Here is a 20,330-nt window from a genome sequence, read left to right as displayed (position 1 = left end):
CCCCAGGACCGAGACCCGTTGGGACCCCGCCCACATCCCAACGGCCTCCCCGCAGCACCCAATCAGCCGGCACTTCCTGCAACCCCGTCAACCAATGACAGCGCTCCACGAAGGGCAGCGCCGTTGAGGGCGTGTTTAGAGGCGGGCCGGCTGTTGAGCGGCGGCGACCTTAGCCAATCAAAATGCAGGATCGGCGACTGGGCGGGCGGGCGGCCGCGCCGTCCGCCAATGGGAGAGGCTGAGCGCCGTGAGGAGGGGGTGGGGCTGGCGCGCGGCAGATAGGCGGGTGGCGGCGGGCGCGCGGGCACGTGACGGAGGTGAGGGGAGCCCGGCGGCGGCGGCGGCCGGGGCGGTGGAGGGTGAGTTTGTCCGTCCGTCCGTCCCCTCCGTCCGCTGCTGCTCCGGAATATCGGGGCGGGGAACGGACCCGCCCGCGGCGTGAGGCAGTGGGGGAGCCGGGCCTGTCGGAGGGTGTGCGGCGGGGCGCTGCTGGGCCCTGGGGGGTGGGCGGCCCGTGCGTGGTCCCGGCCCCATCCCGGAGGTGGGAGGAGGCGGGGACCCCCGGGAGTCAGGGCGAGAGGGACGGCCTGGGGAGGCCCCTGCGGCCGGGGGCGGGCGCGGGGCTGCGGCGGCGGTGCCGGGTCCCGCTCGGCACTCGCAGGGCTCGGAGCGGCCTGGGGGGAGCGGCGGCTCTTCTGGTAAGTTCTGGGAGCGCCGCTCTGGGCAGTGGCCGGTGCCAGGGCCGCGGGGTGGAACCGGGAGCGAGGCGAGGGTCGGAGGTAGATGTGGGCAGCGCGTGGTTTAGGTTTTATCTGGCTACGTGTTCTAGTGTCGGAAATAATGTTGAACGTGTTCCTCATGAAGCCCTGCAAAGGGAGAACAGGAGGGGGGTGCTGAGCGTGGCGTGGGCCTGGTTGGGGCTGTGCGAGGGGAAGGAGAAGCCTCTGGAAAGGGGGAGCTCAGGGCGTGGAGCTGGGGGCCCAACAGGTGAAGTGCGGGCGAGGAATCTGCAGCAGGAAGATCTGAGAATTTGAGGGAATTGAAATGCATGCTTTGATTTTTGTCCCCCAAATATTGTTCGCGTTGAGTGTCTATAAAATAGTGTATAAGTGACATCTCGGTTCTCATTTCTGGCTGAGGATTGTATTGTGTGCTTTCAAAAGAAAAAAAACCCACGCCTTTGAATTAAAGCACGTACAGCACACTGCTTTCTTACCTGTACTGATTCTGAAGAGTGAACTTACACATGCAGGTCTGTGGTTCAGAACTTTCTAGGCTGCAGAAAGAGAAATGCTGCAGGTGATTTGGTTGTGAAGGGAAAAAGACATGTAGTAATGGTAAAGGTCCAGACATCAGTATGATGAGTACTAACATAATTAATGCTGCAGAGCCTCTGCAGATCACTGTGGAAAACTCTTTCTGGAACTTATTTAGAGTATGTTAGATGTCTGAAAACTGGTCTCTAGGCATGTAATGTATTTCTAAATGCAGTGTGTTTACTTAACGTCGTCAAGTAAGCATACTTAACACATGGGTTTTATGGGACAGTTTTGCACATTGTGGTCTTGGTTGTTGCTAAAATACCAGAAAGAGACAGCAGAGCTATAATAATGTATGAGCTAATGCAGATAAAATAATGGTTAAATTTAGGTTGAGATATATATATATTGCTCTAGGTTCATGCTGAGGTACCTGACTTCAAAGACCACCTTATTGTTAATTTAGCTGTATTTGATGGGCTTATGCAAAATACTTAATAAAAATAGGAAAAGCTTTGAGTAAAACTTCGTATTAAATTTTTATGTTTTAAAAAAAATTACGTTATGAAGAAGATACTCATACAATTTACAGGCAACATCACAACCTGTGTATAATATGTAAACTGCTTCTTGGGATCAACTGCCATCCTAGGAAGGGAATCTAATGTAAAATAGTAAGAAAGTTTGCAACTTCCATCAGATTACCCTCTCATTTGGTGTGCTGCAGTACTTTCCCCTGAGCAAGTGAATAAATCTTTTACAGAGAATACACTGAGACTTGTACTTAGCCCTGCCTTTTACTTCCTTTTCAGGCCTTTGGTTTTCTGCCTCTGGTAGTAAACGTGGTAGCAGCCTGTTCTTGCTGGAATCAGTTCTGTAGCAGGGCAAACTTCAGTCAATTTCTAGGTGTGATGGTCTGAAAGATCTTGGGGTGCCTCCAGATGTGCCCCCACCTAATAAAATTTTCCTAGCAGCCTATCTGTTTTATGATCTAAAAAAACTACAGTTCTGTCTTTGCCCTCCAAGGACTTCCAGTTCTGCAGGAAGGATATCTGTGCTGACAAACAGTATCTACTGTTTGCTCCTGTACTGTATCTGCACTGTTGTACATTATTTTTAGAAACTGGCATATTTGAAATGCCTATTAAAAGCAAGCTTTGTTGCTGTCCCTTTTCACACCTAATCCCTTGCCTGGTTTGTGCTCTCTACAACCCAAACAGGAGGCGGCTTTTTTTGTGGGGCTCTCCAGGAGAGGTTTGGCTAATCCTTTCCAGGAGGCTTCTTTCTCATGTAGCAGTGTATCTTAGCCACCCCTTACTTAAGAAAAAAATAAAAGGGGTTAGGAGGGCAAACCATGGAGAGTTATTGCCTTTTCTCTTGTTAGTATGGTGGTTTTCTTTAGCCTTGTCTGCTATTGATTGAGTTATGATGTTAAAGGCAGAATCTTCGCAATGCTGGAAGTTGTCTAACTGTAAAACAGTATTTCGGGGGAAAAAGTGTTTGTCTGCATTATATGAGTTGTTGTATATACATGAACATAATTTTATTCTATCCCCTTTAGAGGGGTGCTGAGGCACTGTACTGGTTGTTGAAATTACAGTGTTTGGCCACACAATGTTCAGCTTCACCATGGTGTCCATCCCCCAAGTCTGCCTAAAGACAGGTCAGGCAGGTGCAGGTGACAGGCCTGCACTTGAAACTGTGGCATTAAGATGACTCTGCTGCCATCAGCTTTATTTTCTCTGTCCTTGGCTACTTACTTTCACTGATACTGCTACAACTCTTTCTGCTTTTGCTGCTGGATTGGCCTGGGATATTGATTCAGGGTTAAAATAACATGGCAGGAGGACTTCGAGCCTTCTTAAACCAGCGGCTGGTTCATCATGAGGCTGTGTAAACAGTTACCCTGGCACCGCAGAGGAGGCAGGATGTGGAAGGCAGAGGGATTGTGAGGTGTAGAAGAGATTTCCTCTGCTCTTCAGTAATTCTGACTTTAAGAAATTAGTACACTACCAAGTAGGGTAACCAAGCCTTTGCTCAAAACCCGCAGAACTCTCATTTGAGAGGGAAGATGGATATCTGTATCTCAGCCTTTCTGTTCTTGTCTCCTTGCAATTTTTTTTTGCATTGTGATGAATCGTCTTTACATTTGACTTTAAATTTTTCTTCCCTAATTCTTGCCTTGAATGAGACTGCATTGTGCTTGTTTTCACTGGTGTGCTTCTGCTGTAAATACCACACTGAAGTCCAGTGTTTGGAACACAGGACTTTGCTAGTGGGTTTTGCTCTTCCTTTGCTTGAGTCACTCAGCTGAGACTTTGGGTCCTGCTGAAATAGAAACCATTGATGCTCATCCAGTTAAATTGCCTAGGTGTAGTTCATAGTAAGTGACTTATTTTTATAAGGTCTATTTAGTCTGACTGTTAATTATTTTTTTAAAAAGGTAAGTAATAAACTAGATAGCCCGTAGCCATTCAAATATATATTCTGAAATAATGCTGTATTAAGAACTGGCTTGATGAACCACTGAAATAGATTAGTAACCAAGGAGATGATTAAACTGGTTTTGCAGGCTCTGTTTGACCTGACAGGGAAGTTACTAAACAGTATGTTCTGGAAGAATGATAGCAAAGGACTTGAAGATCCTTTCTATGGGCAATTTCACTCTCTTGCAGGGGACATGTATGTTAGGGAGAATAGTGACAATTGTCTGTTGTATGAGTGTTTCCAGTGTTGTGCCAATAGTAAAGAAGAACTTTCTCCTTTATCGCCAGAGAAAGGGGAATTCTAAATAAAACTTAATCTCTGAAGATGCACGACTTTCTTGAAAGCCTTGAACTCCAAAGGTAGTAATCACTTAACCCTACATGTTAGGAGTGCTGCTTTTGGGGCAAGAAGCTGATTCTGTTTCTGAATCTCACTCCAATTTGGTTTTGATTTTACTTTGTGAAAAAGTAAAGTCTGTGGTGCAGCTGTTCCAGGACACTGCTTCCAGCACTCTGCTATAGATCTTATAAATTCTGGGGTAAAATGTTTCAGCCTTTGGACGATCAGGTGAACAGTGCTTAAATGTCAGCTCTGAAGTTTTCTGTGATAGAAGCCGGCCATGGGTATGTGCAGAGAGAGAACAAGTAATCTGTAGCACTGACAGTCTCAAACTCTCTTCCTTGTTAGTACTTTGGGATTACAGTAGTTTTCCCTCCGATCTGAGTGGTGTGCCAATGTCTGTAAGTGACTGAAGTCCTTATTTAAAAAAAAAAGTACATGTAGTTGTTATCTCTGACTTGAAATGTTGTTATGGTGAAAGTGATGGTTGCACTGAAGTAGAATGGAGACGTCAGAAGCTCTCACCTATTATGAAAGTGTTCCTTTGTTAATGGCTTTCAGTAATTGCATGATCAAAAATACACCAGCCTTCAGAAATACTGTACAGATAAACGTGAAGAAGGGAGGTGCAGGCAAAGTAAAAAATGGCTAAGGATAGTAATTGCTTGGAAATTGGACACTTGTATAAGGGAGAAGTCTGATCATAATAGAGTAGGTGTGTGTGTCTGAGGGTTAGACTACGTTTTAGGTGACTAATTGAACACCTGTAGTTGCCAGCAACTTAAAGTTCCACTGAAAAATTGATTTACGCCTGTTCTGTATAAAACCTGAGTTGCATCTCTCTCCCCCTCCCCTCCTCTTCTGTTTAGGAATAACCTAATTTACTAGGGCATAATTGTGTTTATGTTGTGTCCCTAAGGATTGAGTAAAGTGATTTGAAATTTTCTCCTGTAGCTGTACATCCATTATGGATAGAAGTAGCTTTTTAAATATCGAAAAATGTGTGCTTCACTTAAATTGCTCTTCTGAGAACATAGTGCCTTTTTTTCTATAATTTAGTCAGCTTTTTATATTGTTTCAGGTTAAACAGAATAAGGAGATTGGCACGATAACTGGCAGTTGCAGAAGAAGCTACCAGCCTGTACTCAAGGTATATGAAATGGTAGCTTATGTTGAATTTGAGGCTGATTTAATATGTAGGAAGTGTTCTAAGCAGCTTTCTGCAGGGATATAAACTTGTGACAACTGCTTGCTAATGACTGTAAAGAAGTAAGGATATGAAACTGGATTAGCTTCTCTTCAGACTTTTTTAGCTTGCTTTTTTTTTTGGGGAGCTGAAACTTGACCAGAAAATACTTTTCCCTTGAAATGACGTTCAGCGAGGCCTCAAATTCAGACAGAGCATTAAACAGTAAGTGTAGACCTGCAGTGTAGATACCTGTGGCTGTGTCAGGAGCACGGACGTGCAGCAGCAAACTTCTGCCCCTGCTGTGTGGTCCCTGGCAGAATTGTTCAGTTTCACTGAGATGCTTTGACAGAAGAATTTCTGAGGCCATGCGCCTTTGCCACTTGGGTGTGAGCATTTACCAAGGTCCATTTGCTGCTGACAAGTATTTCCAAAGGGTTGTAGTTGAGGTGGGATTGTGAAGTAGGTAATTATTACATATGGAGTCAGTACTGGCAGGAAAGTTGTGGGGAATGATTTAATTCTTTCACCAAAACTTTCATGCTGGTTGGCTACTGGTGAGATTACTTAAAGGATTACTTGCATGCTAAACCATTAATACCCTTTCCACAAGGTTGGGAGGAAGGGTGCAGAAACTCCTCCTTCCTCTTAGGAGAGGAGAGAATTGGCTCACTTTTAATCTTGCTATACTTTTAAGATTAACTTTGTTGTATCACTTTCCAAATCATGACATGCTCATTCTATCTTCATAGTATAATTTGAAAGCAGTTATAAAACTGTATAATCTTCCTGAATTTAGCTCTATTTAAAAAATATTTAGCGGGGCCCTATTGGTAAGGTAAGACGAAGTGAAACCCTTTCTGTGGAAAGGTGTTTTTGTACCATCTCATCCATGGTTGCTTCAGTCACACAGGGCACATCCAAAGACCTAAAGATCACTTTTTCAGATGAAGTTTCAGGCTCTCATTTCTGTATTGCTTTCATGCTGGTGTGTATGAGTTTATTCAAAGAACACGTTATCTGTGCAAGAAGAATTTCCATCTCCAAGGGTACTGATGTCTGACCGTTTTCAGTCCTTGGTTTTGTGTTGTGGCTCACACTAATACTAAGAGCTACGAGCTGTTGAGAGGTCTGAAACTGTTTTCAGTTTTGGCTGTACACTGTGCATTAAGCAAACAAGCTGTGCTCATATATAACAGCCCTTGAAAGTTTTTGTCAGCTATTCCTTCTGGAATGATTGTCCTTTTGGCTCAGAGGTGTTTGAGCGCAGTTGCCTGAACTGAGGGGGGGGGGAGATCTGTGCATATGGATTTGGACAATAATCCTCAAGGCCATCACTATTGTTGGAAAACTGGCTGCAATTGCATGTTGCTGTAGTGACAAACTGGACATGACCTCAGCTCAAGTCTTTAAAATACAATTTTGTTGTAGTTATAAAACATCCTCTCTGTCATTAGAGGTAAGTTAAAGAATAATCTAAGAATGGTAGGTCTGGTATGCAGCGTAGTTTTGGAATATTGGATAGTGCTGATAAGCCTTTGAGAATGTAAACTCTTTTAGTTGCCTAAACATGCTTTGGAAAGTTGAAAGTTTGTTTCCTATCATGATCTTAAGCCCCTACAGGCACTGTTAATTCTGCTTGAGTTATGTTTGAACGCCTGAGCATGAGGTAGGAGTGTAAGGGAAGGAGGAGGGGGTGCTTTATTTTATACTTGTTTTCAAAAAAATTTAGTCTCAGTTATAACTCTGGTTTTGGAAGGAAAATTTGGAGTGGGATTCAAAGGAGAAAAGGTGAGCAAGGCGCAGGTTGTTGTGAGGTTTTTGGGCAGATAAAACTGAGCAGTGTTCTAGGAGTGTTGCCTTCTGTATCAACATAAAGATGCAGTGATACTGTTTTTCTAGGTGGAAAGTCAAATTGAAACCCATTTTACTTACAAGGTATTTTAAGCTGTGGCTTGCCAATGTCTATCATATTTTAGGTGTGACAAGGTGCTGAGCACGTTATGAATTAGTTTAAGTGTGATATTTTAGTTCTGTAAGGCTTCAGTTAACAGCTACTCTCTTTGGTCATCTTGTTAAATTAGAGATTTGAGATTGAAAGAAGGGAATTGAATGAAGTGGCAATTTCTAGGAGCTTCAACTGCTTATAGGTGTCTGGTAGTAGTATCAATGACTGTTGGCAGTAATTCTACAGTCAAACCTGGGGAAGGAGTTTGATGATTGAAAACACCAGAGTTCTGCATTTGGAAGGACAAAAAGTATATTGAACAGCAGACGAGGACTGATTATTCCACAGGTTGCTCTCTGCTTGAAAAAACTAGGAAATTGTATTTCAATTTCTGGACTGAATGGAAGCTTGAGTTCCTGCATAGTGTATTTAAAGTCTTTCATAAGCACAAAATAGATTTTCTTTTTATAGCCATGTATGTTGTGGTGTCATGTATGTGTCTGCTGTCCTGCTTGTGGGCTGTGGCAGTGTAAGAGCAAAATTATGACACTTCTGCAGCATGATCTGCAGAATGTGCATATGTGGTTCTCCACTTAATTAACATCTGTTTGGTATTAAATACTTAGCTTTATGTTGTGTTCCTCTCCAGCTTTTAGAGCTGTCTCAGATGCAGTAAATAACAGAGTTGGAGAGATAAGTTTGCACTTCAGCTGTTGCCTTGGATGGTCGGATTTGTACCAAGAAGCAACGCGTTGCTCTGCTTGCAGTGCTGGCTTGACCTCTTTGCCTTGTCTTATTTATTCAGAACATGGAGCTGAAATGGCTACTGTGTGTGACCCTGCTAGCCCTTGGGATCCTTGCTGCCCAAGCACATGATATGGATGAAGACAATGATGCTGATGATGTAGTTGATATCGAGGATGACTTGGATGATGGTATTGAGGAGGTAGAAGAGTCCAAGTCTGAAACAAGCAGTCCTCCTCCAGCTCCAAAGGTTTGGCATAGAACTTCTTTTAACAGTTGAATTACTGCTTGTGTTTCAGTTAATGTGGGTCTGATCAAAGTTGTCTTTACTTTCTTAACCTTTAATATGTTGTAATGTTATTAAAGATGTTATCTGGGAGTAGGGCTTGGAATTAAGGTTGGCTGCTTTGTTCCTGCTCTCATGTCCCCCATGTTCTTCCACAAGACAGATCTAACCTTGAAATCTGTGATGTGAGTATAAAGAGTGAATGCTAGTATTTCCAGCTAGATATATACTTGAGTTTTAGTTGCAGACAAGAGCACAACAGCTTGGCACAAGCAGCAATATTTATGTAATTTCTGTACTTATGCTTCAAGAATGTCTAGGTGAGCTGTACTCAAGTGTAGGAGGGAGTGTGAGCTTTACATGCTTATATTTCTGTGGAATAGAGAATGTGTCTTGAAAGGTGCATAAATGCCCCTCTTTTCCAATAGGTTACTTACAGGCCCCCCGTCCCAACTGGTGAAGTATATTTTGCAGAATCTTTTGATAAAGGAACTCTGGATGGGTGAGTATAATCTGAAGGATGATTCAGTACAGCAAATCATGTAAAATCTTGGTGAAAGGCAGAGAAACCCTCTCTGCAGAGCCCATGTTATTCAAAACTGAATCAAAGGGTCACTGTTCAGTTGGGATTACAGTAACGACTTCTTGAGGCTAGCTGTTCAAATGCTGAGTTAAATCAGTATTTCCTTAAGTTCTAGTAATAAAGGGGAGGTGAGGCCATTACATGTGGCTTTTTTACTTTCCTCAGGTGTTGTGAGGATGGTAAGGTGCTACTCCCGTTTTTTTACGGGAGCGAGGCACTTGCTCATGGGGCCATGGTCCTACCTGGGGGTGGGAAGTGGCAAACACAGAAAAGTTTGCAGGCTTGGGAATAGAACTCCTCAGGGGATCAAGATACTGGGGTGTAGTCCTGAGACAGCAAGGGCTGCCTTATCTTAAGGGCAGAGTTTTTAGTGTGTGTGTGTGGAGAATGTATGGTTTTCCAACCACTGGATATCTGTCTTCTAGATGGATCCTTTCCAGAGCCAAGAAGGATGATACAGATGATGAGATTGCCAAATATGATGGTGAGTCAAACCCAGGTTTTGGATGATAAATGTTTCTGATGTTGTTTGTCATATATAAAAAAGAGGTGCAAGACTTTTCTCTTTCTCAGCTAAAATTATATTCACTGAAGAAAATGGGGGGGGGGGGGGGTTTATATAGCTGGCTAACAATATAAAACATAGTTCTGATTTAAACAAAATAGCCACTTGGAGATCTTAAAATAAATTAGCGTTTGGTCAATTTCTTCCCCAGGTAAATGGGAAGTCCAAGACATGAAGGAAACTAAACTTCCAGGAGACAAAGGGCTTGTAATGGTAACCCGAGCCAAACATCATGCAATTTCATCCAAACTTTCCAAGCCATTTGTGTTTGATACCAAACCCCTTATTATACAGTAAGTAAATAATAATTTAGTGTTCTGTTGTTTCCAGGGTGACATGGTAGCAGGCTGAGGTTAATTCCATAACTGAGCTTTTGTTGACTGGGGGTCTAGATGACACAAGTTGCTGTAACATATTATTACACTGTTTTGAGCAAGAGTAAAATAGTAACCCAGATTCCCAAAGTGAGGAGTTAGTAACACCATGGGTCCTTCTGAAGCCTGAAAAAGGAAGAAGTCTCTGCAAACTAGACTTGGTAACCTGTCTTTTGGCTTCAGTGCACTTGATTTAATTGTAGTAACAAGGTCAGGCAACTGACTTTTGTACAGCTAATTGTGGAAGTCCTTGTCCTTTTGAATGAAAGCTGGTCTGTAAATAGGTCAGTGCACTTTCTTATGCAGTAAACTGCCCCTTGTTTCTGAGGGGAAGTGGACAGAGGGATAAAGATGCAGTTGTTTCCTCCTTCCTGTGTCTTAGTTCATTTGCCGTGGAAGATTAGCACCTTACATAGCTCTGGTCATGACTGTTGGAGAAGAATCTACTTGCATGTGTGTTAGAGAAGCAAGTCGGGGAAAAACATAATTCAGTGAGAAGAGTGGAATTGTGCATTATTAGCAATGTTATCAATTTTAAACAAAGAGTAAACTAATTCATGTTGGCACAAGATAATGAATTGGTCACTTTGCTTTGCACTGTTTAGTTTTGGCTCAAAATACAAGGCTAAAAATAAAGCCCAGTGGTTATCCACTCCAGCTGCTGGCATTGTGAGAAGATCAAGCATACTTAGCTTATTCCTGACAGAGATGTTATGCCTTTTTCAGGCTCCTTGGCATCCCTAAATATAATGTTGTATGCATATAACCCTGAAGGGGCTTTTCCTAGAATCCAATTGTTTTTGCTTTGGTAGTCTTGCACATTGAGTTGTCTGTCTACCATAGTAGTTGTGGGGAAAAAAATTGGTTTGCCTCAATCCCTCTTGAAGTGTTACATACTGGAAAGCTTTTTCTTCCTTCTTTCTACTTCTAGGTCATTATCTTCTAGGCCAGCACTCAATTTCTTTAATCTTTTCTGTCAAGATAAGTCTTCTAAATCTTCAATTTTTTAACTGTTTCTCAGCCTCTTGTGAATATTTTATTAGTCTTTATATCTTTATATATCTGTATGTCTGTATCTTTAATATTCACTGGGTAAGTGATTCAAAGCAAACAGCAACAAAACAGTGTTACTGTTAATTTGTACTGAAAAAATTGTAATTGTGTATTACATAAATAATTTTTCCTCATGATAACATATGTTCTCCCTTTTTCTATTCAAAACTAAAATTAGGTATGAAGTAAACTTCCAAAATGGAATAGAGTGTGGTGGGGCCTATGTGAAATTGCTTTCAAAAACCCCTGAGTTGAACCTGGTGAGTAATGCTACTAGTTTTGAGTATTAGCTGTGAAAGAACTTGAAGTTTTTTCACTTTGCTTCTTCCTGAACAAACCCTTTTAGCAAAGGCAGTGGGGCCTGATTGCCCAAGTGCTTTGCACTCAGCATTTTCTCAGTGCTTTCAGTTGGAGAGGGTAAGTACTGAAACGTGACAGCCCCTTGAGTGGAAACTCTGAAGTTCCCTAATAGCTGAGCAGTTGTGCACCTTTGCCAAACTCTGCAGTACTTCAGATTTTCTTGGGTTCTAGAACCAAACAGGAGGTGCTTAGGAAGTAGCCAGCTCCTAAGGCCTAAGAACTGCTTTTTGTCCTCTCATTCGTTGCGTTGAAGTGGTTTAGCCTGCTCGGACAAAGCTGAGCTGCTGGGTAACCTTGTGTAGGCTCATGTAGCCTGTGGGTTTTCTTTAACCGTTTTCCTAGACTTTATAGGATGTACCTTTTATGACTTGTTATCCATCCTTCTTTCCTTCTGCAGTCTCATTGGAGTTGTATTATTAATACAATTTCCAAACTATTAAAAAACTCCAAAACAACCATGAACATCCAAGAACACAACTTGGCTGCCTAATCCATTTCATATATGCATTGAATTTTCAGATAACGTTAGCAAGAACAAATAGACTTGCAGAGTTCAATGGTGATTATATCCAGTTAGATTGAGGCAGTACCCCAGTTCACAAGTGTAGACTAAATGCAACTTGGCCTCACTTTTAGTGCTGCTTATCACTTGTGTGAAAGAAACTCAGTGGCCTTGCTAGTCTTTCTTTATTGCCAGTAACTGATACGTCTAATTGATAGCTTTTAAAATACTTTATTGTAATGTAGAGCTATACTTAAACATTGTGGGAATCACTTACACTAATCTTTTGGATAACACTTGAATAGCTGGTGTTTTCCATGTGGAAAATAGAGCCCAAAGGTGCAAAATGAAATAGCTGGGATAATTCTCAGCACATTATTTTTTTCTGGAGGCTTATATGAGGAATATAAGCTTTAGTGTGGGGACTTCATGGGCTTGATATCCAAGTTGCAAAATAATGTCTAATGAACTGGGAATTCTTATGACAGACAGTGACTTAAGTTGTATTTTTAAAGTATTGCATTGTTTTAAAAGGATCAGTTCCATGACAAAACTCCATATACAATAATGTTTGGCCCTGACAAATGTGGAGAGGACTATAAATTGCACTTCATCTTCCGGCACAAAAACCCAAAGACCGGCAAATACGAGGAGAAGCACGCGAAGCGTCCAGATGCAGATCTGAAGACTTATTTTACTGATAAGAAGACTCATCTTTATACTCTAGGTATGGTGACTGCTAACTATGAGTGTTAATAACTAGTACATTTCCTGCACCAAAAGCTCATAAAGTGAGCCAGATGAACAGATGAATACTTGTGCCAATGCACCATACAACTAAAAACCACTTGAAAGCTTCAAATGCAAAAACTGATTGTCTATACAAAGGCTTATTTCATCCTTCCAGAAAGTCTTGATTCATGTAAGAAAGGTCATGCAACTTGAACTTAATACTTAAAGGAGAACTGAATTTCAGGGCAGTTTTAAGTAACTTGAACTAAGTATATTTGAAATAATTATCAGCATTTATAAGCTGCCTGAATGCTGCCTCTGAGTAACACTAGCTTTAGATGTAGAGGCATCATGGTTTGTTTTGGTTTTGTTTGGGTTTTTTTCTGCTTTCATGTATCAGACAAACTCAGGAGTTCTTGAAGTAGTGTTTGGTATATTGGCTATGATCAAAATCTTTCAGGAAGTACTTTTAGGACTATCTCTAGCTTTTCCTGCTACAGAGACAGCAGTAGATAAAGAAGTGAGATTAAAATCCTGTCAGTAGTAGGAAGTCTCAGTCTCGAGTAGAATATGAATATATACATTCTTACTAGTAAAGCAATTCTTACTGTGCCAAGGTCAACTTGTTGTGGTAACTGCTAAATCACTCTACAAACCTCTGTGCTTTTAACATTTAAAGTAGGACTTCTGCCAGGAGTCTGCTTTCTCACAGGGTGAGATGTGGTACATCATCACTAGTTGTATTTTGGCATAAGGAGAAAGGTTCTTAACAGTTCTTTATAGCAGTTGATGGGTAGGTGGTAGCTTGGGTTGTACAGTGCAGATGAGTGATGCCTTATGACTCATGCTTTGTATCATACATGCAGTGACTACTTCAACTTCTTTCCTTACAGTCTTGAATCCTGACAATAGTTTTGAGATACTGGTCGATCAAACAGTTGTCAACAGTGGGAATTTGCTAAATGATATGTCTCCTCCTGTGAATCCACCCCGAGAGATTGAGGACCCAAATGACCAGAAGCCTGAGGACTGGGATGAGAGACCAAAAATCCCAGACCCAGATGCTGTTAAACCAGATGACTGGTAAGGTGTTGGAAGGGTGGAATTGGGGGAGTCCTTAGCCTGATGATTTGGTGCTGATCAAAATGTCTTTCTCATGTGACTTATGGAAGGTTTTGAGTCTCACCCTTGTAATCAGTACACTGTCAGTTTAGGCATCTTAACAGCACTTCAATAGGCAGAGGCAGACAGGTTCCACCTGCTCTGGGAATTTGTTTAGTGCTCCTGTTCCTGTGTTGGCCACAGACAAAGATTTTAGTGAAATGCCTATGCTACCTGTTGCTTTCATCCTTGATGAGATCAAAAGATGAGCTGCAGAAGGTATAACTGAAGGATCTTTGTACTTGTTTGTGCAATGTATAGATAAGGTAACTGAAAAACCTGACTTCCTAAATCAGAAACTGATCCTGGCTTTCTGGCTTTGTACCTGTGCTTTGTAAGTGATAGACTCAGTATCAAGCACAAATGTGTTTTTGCAGCTGTTGCTAAGAATGTCATTTGCTGTAATATGCCATTTTTAGGCTGGTTTTTAAAAAAATTAGTAGTAGTAGTACTTTGCAGTTGGCACCTTGATATGCCATGAGGCACATGCGTAGGTAAGGGATTGCAAGGCAATCCCTTTCTGAAATCATGGGGTGACCCTGACAGAAGGGAAGGTGGCTGGCTGTCTAGAGCAGTGGGCTTGTTCAGAGTCTGTAGAATCATGCCTTGGGCTTAAGAACTCTTACGTGTTTTGTATGTTAACACATAATGCTCTGCTCTCAAGGGATGAGGATGCTCCTGCAAAGATTGCAGATGAAAACGCTGTGAAACCAGAGGGCTGGCTGGATGATGAGCCAGAATATGTAGCAGACCCTGATGCTGAGAAACCTGAAGATTGGTAAGTTTGCTGCCTGTTGCAAATGGCAGCAAATATTTCATGACTCTGGTACTGACGTTTGCAGTTCATTGTTGCTTACTGACAAAGTTGCTGTTCAGGCTATTTTTCTTCAAAAGTACAAGGCAGTGGTCTGAGGACTCATGTCTTGCATTCACCTTTGCATTTTTCAACTCTTCTGTGACTGTAAGCAAAACAGGGCAGGGATGTTCATCTTGAAGTAGAGCTTCTTGGAAAAGACAGTGGGGGATGCTGTGCTCAGGGACTGGCTTTTGTTGATCTTCTGTGCTTCACAGTCTTTGAAATCCTCCTTCCTTCTGCAGTATATGTATCTACACACCTATGCTATATAAAGTTTCAGAATCTCCATTTTGTGGTAGGAATTTTGATTTTTCCCAGAAATCAGACATTGCCTGAGCCTTACTCAGGGGTGAACTTCAAAACTGAGCTTGCCTTTTCAGGGATGAAGATATGGATGGTGAATGGGAGGCACCTCAGATTGCAAATCCTAAATGTGAGACAGCTCCTGGCTGTGGTACCTGGCAGCGCCCAATGATTGACAATCCAAACTACAAAGGCAAATGGAAGCCTCCAATGATTGATAACGTGAACTATCAGGTTGGTGGTTTTTTCACTGCTTAAGCTGGTGGCCAATGCAGCATTTCCCTTACAAAAAGCAAAATTATTTAGATTAAGCAGATGTAATTAAGAATTCAAGTGCTGTCATGGTTGTACTGTGTTTCAAGTGGACAGATTCAAAGTGCTTTCTTACCAGGCATCACTTAATTGTATTGATTCCCAAAGCCTGGTAAGTTGCACCTGTAGATGTTGTAATTGAGTGCAATGGATTGTTATATCTCTTCATTCATAATGGGCTGAAAACTAAAATTTGTCTTCTAGTTAGTGAGTCTTTTGTCTTTTCTAGGGCATATGGAAACCTAGAAAGATCCCAAACCCAGATTTTTTTGAGGACTTGGAACCTTTCAAGATGACTCCCTTCAGTGCTGTGGGACTTGAGTTATGGTCCATGACATCTGACATCTTTTTTGACAACTTTATCATCTGTACTGAAAGAGCTGTGGCTGATGATTGGGCAAGTGATGGATGGGGACTGAAAAAGGCAGCTGATGGTGCTGCAGAGGTGAGAGAGGAAGGTTTAATTGTGTGCTGCTGAGTAGAACTGGCTGAGAGGAAGCACCTCCACTGTTCTCTCTCACAGCCTTTGTCAATATATACCTGTATGTGCCAAGGCTGAGGATTTTGGTGATCCAGGTTTGAGCCTTAATTCATAATGATAGTATGTTAATGGTTGCTATAAGTAACTAAGAGTACTCGCTGCTCTCTTCTGAGCTTTTGCTCTGATATTTGGACTGTTTAGCCTAATGCTTAATTTCTAAGCTATGGGAAAAGTACTTGTGCAGGTTAGCTTGAGGGTTTTTTGAGGTCTGAAATATAATGTTTAAAGTTGCAAAAAGCCTGTTTGAAAATTCTGTAGCTTAAACTTAGCTGCTACAACTTGCTGTATGGGATGAAATTTGACAGTTCTTTTGGTCTTACAGCCTGGTGTTGTGGGCCAGATGATGGCAGCTGCTGAAGAACGTCCCTGGCTTTGGGTAGTCTACATCCTCACTGTGGCTTTGCCAGTGTTTCTTGTTGTCCTTTTCTGCTGTTCTGGGAAGGTAATGCATTTCCTCTGATAATTAGTATCATGTTTAAAAGGAGGTTCAGTAAAATGTGCCTGAATGTCACAAATAATTGCCTGGGTTTGATATTGCCTTTCAGAAACAGCCAAGTGCTGCAGAATACAAAAAGACTGATGCTCCTCAGCCTGATGTGATAGATGATGAGAAAGAAGAAGAAAAAGACAAAGGGGAAAAAGAAGAGGAGGAGGAAGAGGAGGACACAAATGAGGAAAAGCTTGGTAGGTAAACTAGATAATCTTGAACAATGTTCTCCTTGATAGAATAAACCGGCTGGATTTGCAGATGTGGAATAAAGCCAATGTGAACTGAAGATAAGTCAGAAAGGAGAATATTTTTTTTTCCCCCTTAGAAGAGAAGCAGAAAAGTGATGCTGATCTAGGAAGTGCTAGTCAAGAGGAGGAAGAAGAGGAGGAGGAAGACGACAGGAAACCTGCATCAGAGGTAAGAGTGCTTGATCTTTGAAGGAAGCTTGTGCATTTTCTTTCATAGGCTATGTAGAACAGGCCTTAACTACAGTGTTAAAAGTTAACCTGGCTCATGTCACCCCCCTCCCAGTTAAGAACTTTGGAAAACTTAGTCACCCTGAAGAATAGGAATTGCTGTGGCTGACTTCAGCAGTTGGGCACCCTGCTAAAGGCACTGCTGTAGAGCCTGCTTTGAGAGAGGAGTGGGACTGTTGGAAGTTGTCTTCTTGAGGCAAAAGGCTTACTCAGCTTTGAGTGCAGTCAGGATGTGACCTTAAGTGCTCCCCACTGATAAAATGGCTGGCTTAAAAATGGGTGGAGTGTTGCTTGAAGTTAAAGGATTCTCCCAGCAGCAGTGTTGAGCACTTCCAACAGATAGTGTACATCCACTGTGAAAATGAGGAATTTGCCTGTTTGCCACAAAGTACTTACAGCAGTAGGTCTTTTCAAGAACTAAATTCTAATGTAAAAGTGAAAGTAGATTATTCTTCATAGATTTTCTCAAAATGGTTTTTAAGGGTATATTTAGGTTTTATTTTGTTGATGTTTACACAAATTGTTTTCTTGCAGGAGGAGGAAACTGTGAATAGATCACCCAGAAACAGAAAGCCAAGGAAAGATTGAAAAAAGTCATAAGAACTTGATCTGTGATTTCTTTTTTTTTTTTTTTTTTTTTTTTTTGGTTGTTGTTGTTGTTACTTTCAAACGGGGTTCTGGGAGAGGACCTTGGACACCTTACATTGAAACTTGGACAAACCTCAAGATTTCACCATCCACAAGTTCCAGTCACACTATCCAATGTAATGGAGTGTCTAGCAGTAAAATATTTGCAATCATCTGTTTTAAAGAGCATCATTCCTGTAGAAAGAAAGCATTTAATATAATGGGCTGTGGATTTTGGAATGTAACATAACTAACCTTTTCATTTTTGGTTTTAAATATTCTTTTCTGTTCTTAAATAGATTGGTAGAATTTTTCCAGTCTCAAACCTTGGCTTAATTTAATATATTAATTAGTGAAATATAACAATGAATCTTGAAAGTGCTAGGTGATAAAAATGCAGTTTTATAACTAGTTTTTTTTACAAATATGTAAATTCCTAAATGCACCAATGTCTTTATACCCCTTGAAATTTGGTAATTGTTTGAAGAAAAGTTGTCAATGCATTTGACACCCCCCCTGCCCTCAAAAGAAAAGAAAACTAGGGGGATGTATGGGGAAACCAGTAGTGAAACTCTCTAATCAATCAACTTCATTCTTTTGGGGGGAGGGGAAAGAGGAAGAAGGGGTGGAAGGGAAGGGGTTAGGCAGTCTATAGAATATATGCATACTGTGCATGGCTAAAGCCCTGTTAAGTGTTGACAAACAATCTAGGATTTCGAGTGGGTCATCTTAATGTGGCATTTATTCCTGCAGAGCTTGCAGACAACCAATTTTGTTTGTTCTTGAACTCTTTTTGTGGAGCTGAGGGTTGTTGGGGAGGTGTGGTTAGGCTACTTCCCCCTTTGCCCTCTGTTCGGCCACCGGTGTTTTCCTCTCTGTGATGATACAGCTCTTCCTGAGAGCAGCTTTGCCTCAGTTGCTGAAGCACTTCATGTTCAGCTCATTGTCAAACTCGATTTCTCAGCTAGGCCTATTCCTTTGTAGGGCCCAAACACTGAATAAGACAGTGTCCCATATCCTCTCACTGTTGTCACTGTATGTCTGCTGTAGAAATGGGGGAGGTAGGCAGGTAGACAAGTTGAACTGAGTATTTGTTATGGAAAAAAACCCACAACCAAGATGTCAGTATTGTAGGTGGGGAAGGAGCATGTGGAGTATCTTAACTGGTATGTGAAACTGTTTTAAGTCCTTTTATCTGCTCTTCATGTAACAAGTGCATTCTAAATTATATTGTGAATGTTAGGAAGTTCCAATTCCAGCTGAATAAATTTTTTTAAAGTGTTGAGTCTACCATACTACACTGTTTCAAACACTTTTTTTTTTTGTGGAATGCAGGTGAGCACTACAAGAGCATTACCTCTGAGGGTGAGATGGATGTAATTCATTACACTGTACCAAATATGTTGGCATTTGGATGTCTATATAGATAAACTTTTGCCTTTGTTTAGAATGAAATTAAATGTCCTGAAATTATTCTTCTTGCACTGAACTTAAACACTCCAGTGTTGTTTGGTTATATGATAAGGTATAGTGTGTGGAATTATTTGCAGGGGTTATGGGGGGAAGAGTGTTCCAATTACCTTGCAAACAATCTAACCAATTACTAAAAGACTCTTGTTTAGGGTTTGGATTTTTTTTTTTTTTTTTGTAAAACACCTTTTGCTGCCTGTCCTTATGTTGTATCCCTTGGTTGTTGTGTTTGAAATATTAGTGATCACAAATGCATAGCAGGATTTCTTGATCTCTCTGCAGTGTACAAATAAACTATTGTAAGCAAGATACTGGAAGTAATTTCAGACTTCTGTTGGGAGCTATTGCATGTTTAGAATGCCTTTGCCTGTTGAACACCTGGTCAATACTGCTCCTTACTGCAAAAATAGCTTATACTCTGACATGGAAGATGTCATAGCTTAAGCATTGCTATTAGCTTGTTCTCAGGACTGTATTTTTATCAAGGAGCAGCTGCTATTTATGACTCTCAGTCCTTTGAGATGAACTATGTGTAAATGGTTTCAATTCAGCTAACATTTTGAGCACAACATAAAAATCTAATTAATCTAATGGTTTTTTATCTTAATATGCAAATTGCCTTAAACTCCCAAACAAACCATGTGCATACATGTTCTTTCAAAGCATCAAAAGTGAACTTGAGATCTGCTATCAGCTTTTAAATAGTATTATATTAAAGCTAATTGTAAATCTACATTTGCTTCTGCTAAATCTCCTGAAAAAGTCTCCTGTCTGCATGTTATGGCTTTTTTTGATACCATAGTGTATGCTTTAAATAATCACTACAATAAATGAAGACTTTCCAAAATGGATAGACAACTCAAGTTACTTTTTATCCTGCTTTCTGGCTTGGGTGCCTCAGTTTGACCTTAGAATTGCTCTTATTTTTAAAGTCTTGGAGGGGAAAAAAAAAGCTACCTGCTTATCCTGAGTGCATAAAGCGTAGCTGTGTTTTTTCGAGTAGTGAAGCTCCACCTGGCTGTAACCTGTGAACTGGGTTTGGAACTGTTACAGATACTTGAAGGTGTATTTGGGCCTTTTATGTCTGTGCAGCCAAGGGTGGCAGCTCTTGAAAAGGATGCTGAGCTTGACGTGCTGTGTCTGACAATAGCGGGGGGGGGGGGGGTGTTAGGCTGAATCAAAACAAAACCCGTGGGCTCTGAAACACAAGGCAGAAGTGCTGAGAGCAGTTTTTCTCCTGGAGCCGATGCTTGGTAGGGGCAGTTCATAGATCACGTTGCATCTAACCAACTAACCCCTTCCAGCAGTGTCCCTGGATGTGATCTACCCTCGCTGGCGCTGCTCAGTACTGAATTGTCACAGCTGGAGGCTGTGACCTCTCCACTGCATTATGAGTGTCTGTTTTTAAGATTGACTCCGGGGCCTGAGGAGCGTTTCTTGCAAGTGCTGACTACTTGTACATGTCCATGGTTTTGTCTTGCTCTTTCCTTACTCCTTCCTCACAAACTCAGCTGTGGCTACGTGCGTGGGGCTTGTGACTGCTCTGCTCATCCTAAACTGACGGTTAATACCCCTCTTCCCTCATGGTTTGTAAAGGGTGTTTTTGGTTGATTGGGCTTTTGTTTTGGTTTTTTTTTTGTTTGTTTTTAGTGTTGCTGGACACAACTACTGTGATT

General features: G+C 41.5%; 1 protein-coding gene across 2 annotated transcripts; it reads left to right on the top strand.

The window, feature by feature from the left end:
* The first annotated feature begins 279 nt into the window (after nucleotides 1–279).
* Nucleotides 280–18,965, top strand: CANX (calnexin). 2 transcript variants are annotated; one of them, XM_082291215.1, is made up of 15 exons: nucleotides 280–359; nucleotides 8,025–8,213; nucleotides 8,678–8,751; nucleotides 9,258–9,316; nucleotides 9,549–9,690; nucleotides 11,003–11,084; nucleotides 12,221–12,413; nucleotides 13,312–13,501; nucleotides 14,244–14,357; nucleotides 14,816–14,972; nucleotides 15,280–15,495; nucleotides 15,914–16,033; nucleotides 16,137–16,275; nucleotides 16,407–16,498; nucleotides 17,092–18,965. In XM_082291215.1, the coding sequence occupies exons 2-15, from the start codon at nucleotides 8,028–8,030 to the stop codon at nucleotides 17,143–17,145; spliced, it is 1,818 nt and encodes a 605-aa protein (XP_082147341.1). In that variant the 5' UTR covers nucleotides 280–359; nucleotides 8,025–8,027; the 3' UTR covers nucleotides 17,146–18,965. The 2 variants fall into 2 exon arrangements, with proteins under 2 accessions (XP_082147341.1, XP_082147342.1); XM_082291216.1 differs by lacking the exon at nucleotides 280–359 and adding an exon at nucleotides 5,167–5,235.
* Nucleotides 18,966–20,330: the final 1,365 nt, after the last annotated feature.

The sequence above is a fragment of the Coloeus monedula genome (assembly GCF_965178545.1).
Source record: "Coloeus monedula genome assembly, chromosome: 15".
NCBI classification, from domain to species: domain Eukaryota; kingdom Metazoa; phylum Chordata; class Aves; order Passeriformes; family Corvidae; genus Coloeus; species Coloeus monedula.
Note: the sequence above shows the minus strand (reverse complement) of the source record. Positions and strands in the feature narration are given on the sequence as shown.